The 10,070-nt window shown below is 46.8% G+C and overlaps 2 protein-coding genes and 1 pseudogene across 2 annotated transcripts; all 3 read left to right on the forward strand.

The window, feature by feature from the left end:
- Window positions 1-1,460: 1,460 nt before the first annotated feature.
- Window positions 1,461-2,536, forward strand: LOC123450120 (germin-like protein 8-5). The gene is made up of 2 exons (XM_045127523.1): window positions 1,461-1,664; window positions 1,801-2,536. Exons 1-2 carry the CDS (start codon window positions 1,544-1,546, stop codon window positions 2,367-2,369), a joined length of 690 nt encoding a protein of 229 aa, XP_044983458.1. The 5' UTR covers window positions 1,461-1,543; the 3' UTR covers window positions 2,370-2,536.
- Window positions 2,537-3,148: 612 nt separating this feature from the next.
- On the forward strand, window positions 3,149-3,731 carry LOC123450121 (annotated as a pseudogene).
- A 2,176-nt stretch (window positions 3,732-5,907) lies between these two features.
- On the forward strand, window positions 5,908-6,954 carry LOC123450122 (germin-like protein 8-5). Its single transcript, XM_045127525.1, has 2 exons — window positions 5,908-6,082; window positions 6,219-6,954. Exons 1-2 carry the CDS (start codon window positions 5,962-5,964, stop codon window positions 6,785-6,787), a joined length of 690 nt encoding a protein of 229 aa, XP_044983460.1. The 5' UTR covers window positions 5,908-5,961; the 3' UTR covers window positions 6,788-6,954.
- The last annotated feature ends 3,116 nt before the right edge of the window (window positions 6,955-10,070 follow it).

A 10,070-nucleotide genomic window follows, 5' to 3' on the forward strand; every position in this document is an offset into this window, starting at 1 on the left:
TGCACCTTGATGGATGTAGCAAAAAAGTTAGCCGGTAGTAGCAAAATGCAACTACGGTTGCGACTTTCCTTGTTGGGCAGAGCCGGTTGAAGCTTTTTCTGTCTATGGTTGAAGCTTTTTTAAACAATAATTGAAGTTGTTTTAGATGACGGTTGCAACACTTGTATACGCGTGGTCTGGTCATGGCAACATGCGACGAGGGCGACAAGCGAAGGCTGGAACCGGCGATGAGGGCGGCCTGCGGGAGTGGGAACCGGCGATGCGGGCGGTCGATGGGGCACGCACCGATGATGCGGGTGACAGCAGCGCACGGGCGAGACGTTGGTGGACCCCCTCGGCCATGCGCCCTACCACGCGAGAGAAATCGGGCGCCGGATCAGAGGAGATCACAAGGGTCGCACACGACCTGCAAAAAACGATTTGGCCGGCGCTCCGGCCAGAAACGTTTTCCTAGATTCATATATGCACCAAAGTGGTCATGATTAAACTCGTAGCAAGAGGAAACAAACTACTCTTGCAGATATGAAATGTACCTGGTCAGCTCCATGGTCATTGCTCTCCATTTAGTTAGATAGGCTCGTCGAGTAATGTCGTTGCTTCTTCCTCCAAATACTCAACCACTGCGAGTAAATTTGACCAAGTAAATATCTGATCGACGTGATGATAACAGGGGCTGCTACAAATAGCAGGTGGATTTCTTGACAAATCTGTTGCCAAATACTATATAATTGCATAGTTTGAAAAGCTTGATTTTACGGATCATATACCAACTTTTGGAAAGAATAGGCATAGTAGTGGCTCTATATGTCTTTAAAAGTCATGAACCCTTGAAGCCCACGCATTAGTAGGTGACTTTGTCTATGCATGTCAGCCTCGAGGTAGAAAACGATTGATTGCTTTAGAGTACATGACTTGGCTTTTCTCAACTGCTCTTTGACTGATTTCGGGTGCACCGGTTCAGACTATGACCAGGTGTATGATAGCATGGTAGAAACGCAGGATATTTAGATATCTAATTGAACTAGTCGATTTCATTTGCAAAAAGATATCTAAACTATATACAGATGTATGTAAACATATTTTAGAATGTATGTTCATTCATTTTTCTTCGTATGTAGTCTTCTATTGAAATGTCTACAAAGACTTATATTTAAGAACGGAGGGAGTAATGGTTATGGATGGTGAACTTTCCTGGAATTAGCCATGCATGCATTTTATGGACAAACAATCCTAGTTACTACTGAGTCGTACATCACGTAGAGTTGCTTCATCCTTTTTCTATTGTATACGCTGGATCGTTTCTTGAAGGAAAAACGTGTAAAGGGGAACTTGTCAAGCTTGTGAAAAATAATTTAATCAAGAGCCAGAGACCCTTTCAATCTGTTGGTCGGTTTCACCTAACTATTTGTATTGCTCACGAGTTGGCACACAGCTCACTACGCCTATATAAACACATGCACCCCTGCATGTTCAAAGCATCACTCAGTCCACAAACACAAACAGGAACACAAAAGAAAAGAAGAGCCAAAGAAACTAAACACAAATGACAACCTCCTCTTCCATCCTTCTCCTTGCTGCCCTTCTTGCCTTGGTCTCATGGCAGGCCATTGCGTCCGATCCTGACCCACTCCAGGACTTTTGTGTCGCCGACATGCATTCACCAGGTACAACGTACTCCATGGTTTCATGTCATGTTATCGCCAGATACATATGTTGCTATTAGATTCTGAAAATTATATGCAAGTTGGAATGACTTTGTAACTTCTAATCTCACATGTTACATCTCCTTTATGCACCCAGTGCGTGTCAATGGGTTCGTTTGCAAGAACCCGATGGAAGTTAATGCAGATGACTTCTTCAAGGCAGCCAACCTCGACAAGCCTAGGGTGACCAACAAGGTTGGATCCAACGTCACTTTGATCAACGTCATGCAGATTGCTGGACTCAACACCCTCGGAATCTCAATTGCGCGCATCGACTATGCTCCCTTGGGCCAAAACCCACCACATACGCACCCTCGCGCCACTGAGATCCTCACGGTGCTCGAGGGGACACTGTACGTTGGCTTTGTCACATCCAACCAGCCCGCCCCCAACAGAAACAAGTTCCTTTCCAAGGTGCTCAACAAAGGTGATGTGTTTGTCTTTCCCGTGGGGCTCATCCACTTCCAATTCAACCCGAACCCCCACCAGCCTGCCGTTGCAATTGCCGCGCTCAGTAGCCAGAACCCAGGGGCTATCACAATTGCCAATGCAGTGTTTGGGTCAGACCCACCAATATCGGATGATGTTCTTTCCAAGGCATTTCAGGTTGAAAAGAATACAATAGACTATCTCCAGGCTCAGTTCTGGGAGAACAACCACAATTGATTGATTACACGGAATATGAGTGCATAAACCAAGGACTTGGTTGACTTTCTAGACATGCATCCTAATCTATAAAATAAATGGAGCATATATCATGTCATTGTGTGTTTGTAAGCCCTGAATGTATTTCAGTCCTATGAATAATCAAGAATATGTTTTTTTTCTCATCACTCTGATATGATGTTGTATGCTATTTTGGTTTTGATGTATCGTATTTCGCATAACAAATGAAATTCGGGGTTATTTTCCCCTTCTCCAAAGCAATAAATGATTATCTAGTTATTTAGTACTAACTTTTGGACCGTCTGAGGCAAAAAACGCAGCTTCAACAGACAGTCCATATGTAAAAAAAAATAGACCGCGGCCTCCTTGATGTAAAATGCAACACCTCGCGGTGCAAATTTACATCACGAGATGCATCTGGTCCAAAACCAGCCGCCGCCCGCGAACGCCCAACCGCCACTTCGTTTACTTTCCCGCCCGCCCGTTCGCGACCTTCCGCCCGTCCGCCGCCGCCCCGCCGCCTCCACAACCCGCCGCCGCCCCGCCGGACGCCGCCCGCATCAGATCCGGCCCCGCCCCGCCCCACACCACTGTTTCCACGCCGCCCCGCCGCCTCCACAACCCGTCGCCGCCTCGTCCGCCCCGTCCCGTCCGCCGCCCCTCAGCTCCGCCCCGCCCGGCTCCGTCCGCCACCGTCCCGCAGCTCCGCCCCGCCCGGCTCCGTCCGTCACCGCTCCGGCCGCATGCCGCCGCCGCTCCACCGCTCTCACCGCTCTCCGATGGCGCTGAAGAAGACGCCGAAGGGCAACTCGGGCTTCTTCGGCATGAGGCAGAAGCCCTCCGGTAACTGGGGAGTGGAGTTCTCCGATGCTGGGAGGCGTTGGTGGATCGGCACGTACCCCTCCGCCCACGAGGCCGCGCATGCCTACGACGTGGCGGTGTGGCGTGCCGAGAGGCCTCGGGAGCACCTCAACTTTCCAGAGATCGAGAGTCGGGTGGAAGCGGAGATGCTTGTGCCGCAAGGCATCAAGATGAAGGAGATCACGACGAAGAAGAAGGCGACGAAGAAGCTGTCGGTTGTCGTGAATGCCGGCGAGACCGACGAGGAAGCGATGGCGAGGTTTGCTCAGGAGCATCCGGAGTACGTCGAGGCCGAGCTGGAGCACTACTGGAAGCGTGAGGCGGAGCTGAAGAAGAAGGAGGACGCGCGAGGCCGGTCCCTCGACGGTGATCCCCATCGAGTCCTCTTCCGAGGAGGACTGGGCAGACTTCTCGGAGGAGGAGGGCGACGAGGAGGGGTGCGACGACCCGGAGAAGGAGGAGTTCTGGGAGCAGTTCCGCAGCTCCGACTATAAGGAGTAGTTTATCTAGTAGTTTGAAGTAGTAGTTGAATTTCATGTATGAAGCTATGTTGAATTTGATGTTTGAACTATGTTGAATGGACTAGTAGTTTGTCGTTTTAAGAAATTTTACATCTTCATTTTGGACCATCTATTGGAGTTGCTCTTTTCGACCATCAATTTGGACCATCTGTTGGAGTTGAGCTTTTTTCGAAGCTCCAAAACGTACTTTTTGGCAGTCCAAATTTTACATCTTTGATTTTGGACCGCCAAATTTTGGACCATCTATTGGAGATGCTCTTAGATTTATGGGCAGTACCGGCGCTGGCGCACCGGCCCGAAAACTTGACTGGTCGCAGCGCAGCCCTATGATTGGAGGCTCTCGCGTCGTTGGATCTTCCCTACTCCTTCGTCCTCCTCTAGCATCTCAACCAACACCCCGGTCCTGCCTCCCTACATCTCGCATGCGGCGTTACCCGCAGGCTCCCCGCGCTCTCGTCGTCGTCGTCCCCATTATCAGCCTGCTCACCGCGTTCGCCGCTGACGTCGTGGTTCGCAGCAACTCACAACCAACATCTCGCCTCCCGTGAAGCATTGTGGTAATCCAAATATGGTTGCAGCAAAATCATCATCGTCGTCGTCGCAAGGTCGCAACACCGTCCTGATGAATGTAGCAAAAAAGTTTGCCGGTACTAACAAAATGCAACTACGATTGCAGCAAAAAATCGTCGCAGCCGTCTCTAGGTCGCAGGTCCACTTTGATGGATGTAGCAAAAAAGTTAGCCGGCAGTAGCAAAATGCAATTACGGTTGCAGCTTTCCTTGCTGGGCAGAGCCGATTGAAACTATTTCTGTCTATGGTTGAATCTTTTTTTCACAACTTTTGAAGCTGCTTTAGATGATGGTTGCAACCCTTGTATACGCACGGCCCGTCCATGGTAGCAGACGACGACGAGGACGACAAGAGGAGGCTGGAACCAGCGATGTGGACGGCCGACGGGGGTGGAAACCGGCGATGCGGACGGACGACGGGGATGGAAACCGGCGATGCGGTCGGTCAACGGGGGCAGGCACCGGCGATGCGGACGGCAGCAGAGCGCACGGGGCGAGCCGTTGGTGGTCATGATTAAACTTGTAGCAAGAGGAAACAAACTACTCTTGCAGATATGAAATGTACCTGCTCAGCTCCATGCTCATAGCTCTCCATTTGGTTAGATAGGCTCGTCCAGTAATGTCGTTGCTTCTTCCTCCAAATACTCAACCACTGCGAGAAGATTTGACCAAGTAAATATCTGATCGACGTGATGATAACAGGGGCTGCTACAAATAGCAGGTGGATTTCTTGACAAATCTGTTGCCAAATACTATATAATTGCATAGTTTGAAATGCTTGATTTTAGGGATCATATACCAAGTTTTGGAAAGAATAAGCGTAGTAGTGAGTCCATATGTCTTCAAAAGTCATGAACCCATGAAGCCCACGCATTAGTAGGTGACTTTGTCTATGCATGTCAGCTTTTCTCAACTGCTCAACTGCTCTTTGACTGATTTCGTGTGCACCAGTTCAGACTATGACCAGGTAGAAACGCAGGATATTTAGATATCTAATTGAACTAGTCGATTCCATTCACAAAAAGATAACTGAACTAGTCGAACTCATTTGTTTATCCTGCCGGATGTTTCTTGTTTACAAATATTTTCCTTCATTAATAATGGTGATGGGTGGTGAACTTTCCTGGAATTAGCCATGCATGCATTGTGGACAAACAATCCTGGTTACTACTGAGTCGTACTCCCTCCGTTCCTAAATATAAGTCTTTTAAGCGATTTCACTAAGGGTCTACATACGAAACAAAATGATTGAATCTATACTCTAAAATATGTTTATATACATCTGTATGTAGTCCACTAGTGAAATCTCTACAAAGACTTATATTTAAGAACGGATGGAGTACATCACATAGAGTTGATTTATTCCTTTTCCTATTGTATACGCCGGATCGCTTCATTCAAGGAAAAACGTGTAAAGGGGAACTTGTAAAGCTTTTGGAAAATAATTTAATCAACAGCTAGAGATCGTTTCAATCTGTTGATCGGTTCCACCTGACTATTTCTATTGCTTACTATATTCGTACACAGATCACTACGCCTATATAAACACATATACCCCTGCATGTTCAAAGCATCACTCACGCCACAAACACAAACAGGAACACAAGAGAAAAGAAGAGCCAAAGAAACTAATTAACTCAAATGGCAACCTCCTCTTCCATCCTTCTCCTTGCTGCCCTTCTTGCCTTGGTCTCATGGCAGGCCATTGCGTCCGATCCTGACCCACTCCAGGACTTTTGTGTCGCCGACATGCATTCACCAGGTACAACGTACTCCATGGTTTCATGTCATGTTATCGCCAGATACATATGTTGCTATTAGATTCTGAAAATTATATGCAAGTTGGAATGACTTTGTAACTTCTAATCTCACATGTTACATCTCCTTTATGCACCCAGTGCGTGTCAATGGGTTCGTTTGCAAGAACCCGATGGAAGTTAATGCAGATGACTTCTTCAAGGCAGCCAACCTCGACAAGCCTAGGGTGACCAACAAGGTTGGATCCAACGTCACTTTGATCAACGTCATGCAGATTGCTGGACTCAACACCCTCGGAATCTCAATTGCACGCATCGACTATGCTCCCTTGGGCCAGAACCCACCACATACGCACCCTCGCGCCACTGAGATCCTCACGGTGCTCGAGGGGACACTGTACGTTGGCTTTGTCACATCCAACCAGCCCGCCCCCAACAGAAACAAGTTCCTTTCCAAGGTGCTCAACAAAGGTGATGTGTTTGTCTTTCCCGTGGGGCTCATCCACTTCCAATTCAACCCGAACCCCCACCAGCCTGCCGTTGCAATTGCCGCGCTCAGTAGCCAGAACCCAGGGGCTATCACAATTGCCAATGCAGTGTTTGGGTCAGACCCACCAATATCGGATGATGTTCTTTCCAAGGCATTTCAGGTTGAAAAGAATACAATAGACTATCTCCAGGCTCAGTTCTGGGAGAGCAACCACAATTGATTGATTACACGGAATATGAGTGCATAAACCAAGGACTTGGTTGACTTTCTAGACATGCATCCTAGTCTATAAAATAAATGGAGCATATATCATGCCATTGTGTGTTTGTAAGCCCTGAATGTATTTCAGTCCTATGAATAATCAAGAATATGTTTTTTTTCTCATCACTCTGATATGATGTTGTATGCTATTTTGGTTTTGATGTATCGTATTTCGCATAACAAATGAAATTCGGGGTTATTTTCCCCTTCTCCAAAGCAATAAACGATTATCTAGTTATTTAATATAAGTTTACTTGTATGGTTGAATTCCTTGAGAAACTGAACATATATAGTGTTTGTATGCACTAGCGAGGTACGTACAACGATTGCCATTTGTTATGACGACACAATTTATGAACCAAAGTCACCTGGATCAACGTCACGCAGATTGTTGGTGTGTGTCTGGCATGAATTTTGTGTTCTTTTCTCATTGATCCAAAACAATAGATGATTATCTGGCACTTTAATGTAAGTTTGACGGAACACCTAGTGCAATATAGTGTGACACTGGATCTATAATTCTAGTAGCATATATAATAAGTATGCAAATTCTGCATGATATGAATATTATTAGATTTCTACCGGGTGTGAGAAGAATTAAAGAAATCCGGTGTCCTGGAATATGGAGTTGAGCCATCTACGCATGGTATCCACTCCCTTCGCACGGAATTAGTTGTCTCTCAAAAGGAAGTGTCTAGCCCCGTTAGTGGAATGATTTAGAGAAAATTGCCACTATACCACTAATGAAAACCGCAAGTGTCAAAATACCACTATAAAAAACCAAAGTGCCAAAATAACACTGCTCTCTTAGTTTTTCAGACCAGAATAACACTTCCGTTAGATGTCAAACATATTCTGTTAGTCAAACCGTTAGCATCTGTCAGTTTTTTTGGGTATTTCCAAAATGCCCCTGATCTCTCAACCTAGTCCCGTATTCCCCATCTCCCGGTCTCTATCCATGGCGTGCGTCCGCTCGCCCCGCCGCCCTCCCGCTCGCTCCGCCGCCCTCCCCTAGCTTCGCCCCCGACGACGCCGCCCTCCCGCTCGCCCCCGACGACGCCGCCCTCCCGCTCGCCCCCGACGAGGCCGCCCTCCGCTCGCCCCCGACGAGGCCGTCCTCCCGCTCGACCAGGCCCTCCGCTCGCCCCCGACGAGGCCGCCCTCCCGCTCTCCAGGGTCCCGACGCCGCCCTCCCGCTCGCCCCTCGACCAGGCCCTCGACGGCCTTGCTGTTGGCCCTCCCGCTCGCCCCTCGACCAGGCCAGCGACGGCCTTGCTGCTGGCCCTCTGGGTGAATATCTGATGCTTTAAATCTGATGTTTTTATTCTAAATGATGATCCTCTGTTTCCATTTTTAGATTCGATGGGCGTTTCAAAGTAGAAATAGATGTTCAATCTTACTTGACGGTTGTAGACGGCAGAAAAGTGTATACAAGGGGCAGAACATGGAATTTTCTGGCTGGTCGGGGCTTGTCCATTGCGCGGATAAAGGAGGTTGTGGAGGGGAGGTACACATGGTCTGCTGATCAGAGAATGGTCATTTGGTATGGATCCGGAGGTAACACCGTCCCATTGATCTCTGAATCAGAGATAGCTCAATTGTTTGACATATGTTCTAACACAAAAATAGTAAGGTTCGGTGTGACCATTGAGAGTAAACAACAACAGAATGAACCAGCCCATGTTATGACCGAGGAGATGGATGATCAGCCAGTTCACGCTCCATTCTTTGCTTGGCCTAAGCAAGCCTATGAAGGGGAGTACGAGGATGATGAGCCTGTGGGATGCAACGAGGAGAGCACCTATTTGCATGAGGAGAATGTTGAGTCAAAGGAGAATGCTGAGCCACAAAAGAATGTCGAGCCAAAGGCTGCAAGAGTTCCATTGGGAACACTGGATGTGGACAACTCTTATGATCCACAACATGTGCGAGGGGATGATGAGGCTTTACTTGCGAACAATATGGCTCCTACTTATATCCATGATAAAAACAATCCTCGAATTGAAGTAGGAGCCACATTTCCTAACTCTAAAGCATTTAAAGTTGCTTTGAGACAATTAGCAATTAGAGAAGATTGGTCCTTTGGCACGCAGTATAGTGACCCTCAAAGATTTAGGGCTAATTGCACTGATGAGGATTGCCCATGGAGGATACATGCCTCAAAATTACCTAACACAAAAACTTTCATGGTATTGTATAGGAGCTCTCATTGTATAGTGACCCTCAAAGATTTAGAGCTTATGTTATTGTTGATTTCTTTCTTTTTACTGTTGTTTATTTGGCACTTATGTTTCTTAATGTTATTGTAGGTAAAAAAACTCCCTTTTGGCCATACTTGTGGGAGTACCAATTGCAGCAAAGGAATGGCAAATAGAGATTGGCTTGCTGATAAAGGGAATGCTACACTTGAGGAGAATCCCACGGTGAGTGCAAAACAACTTAGAGAAACTTTGCAAAAGGAGTATGATATTAAGCTTCAGTACACCGATGTTTGGAAAGGAAGAGCTCGTGCAAAGGATCAATTGGAAGGTACATATAAGGAGAATTTCAAGCAATTGTGGAACTTTAGAGCCGAATTGTTGGCAACCAATCCTGGAAGTATATTTGAGATAGACATAAAAACAACTACCAACAAAAGGAGTGACGTTGTGCATGTTTTCAATAGGTTGTTCATTGCCTTCAAGCCATGCATTGATGGGTTCTTGGCAGGGTGTAGACCATATTTGGGGGTTGATGCAACATTTCTTAGTGGGAAATATACCGGACAATTGGCAGCCGCAATTGGTGTGGATGGGCATAGTTGGATGTTTCCGGTAGCATTTGGAATATTTGAGAAAGAAAATACAGAAAATTGGGTATGGTTCATGGAGCAGCTGAAATTGGCTGTTGGAGAGCCACAAGGGCTTGTAATCCATACAGATGCATGTAAGGGGTTGGAGAATGCCATTTCTAAGGTCTACCCAAATTGTGAACATAGAGAATGCATGATGCATCTAATGCTTAACTTCAAGAAAAAGTTCAAAGGTGACATACTAGATAATATGTGGCCTGCAGCTTGGACCTATAAAGTAGAGAAGCATGCATCTAGGATGGCAGAAATACAAGCACAAAGTGTTGAAGCAATAGCCTATTTGAATATGCATCACAACCGTGTGTGGACAAGAAGCAAATTTTCAGCAATGACAAAAGTTGAGTATGTCTGCAATAATTTGGCAGAGGTCTTCAATAATTGGATTAAGGAC

The sequence above is a fragment of the Hordeum vulgare genome, chromosome 4H, assembly GCF_904849725.1.
Source record: "Hordeum vulgare subsp. vulgare chromosome 4H, MorexV3_pseudomolecules_assembly, whole genome shotgun sequence".
Classification (NCBI taxonomy): domain Eukaryota; kingdom Viridiplantae; phylum Streptophyta; class Magnoliopsida; order Poales; family Poaceae; genus Hordeum; species Hordeum vulgare.

Coding starts and splice junctions, on each gene's coding strand:
- LOC123450122 (XM_045127525.1), top strand. CDS start 5,962: ATGGCAACCTCCTCTTCCATCCTTCTCCTTGCTGCCCTTCTTGCCTTG. Junction 6,083..6,218: donor CGCCGACATGCATTCACCAG/GTACAACGTACT, acceptor TTATGCACCCAG/TGCGTGTCAATGGGTTCGTT.
- LOC123450120 (XM_045127523.1), top strand. CDS start 1,544: ATGACAACCTCCTCTTCCATCCTTCTCCTTGCTGCCCTTCTTGCCTTG. Junction 1,665..1,800: donor CGCCGACATGCATTCACCAG/GTACAACGTACT, acceptor TTATGCACCCAG/TGCGTGTCAATGGGTTCGTT.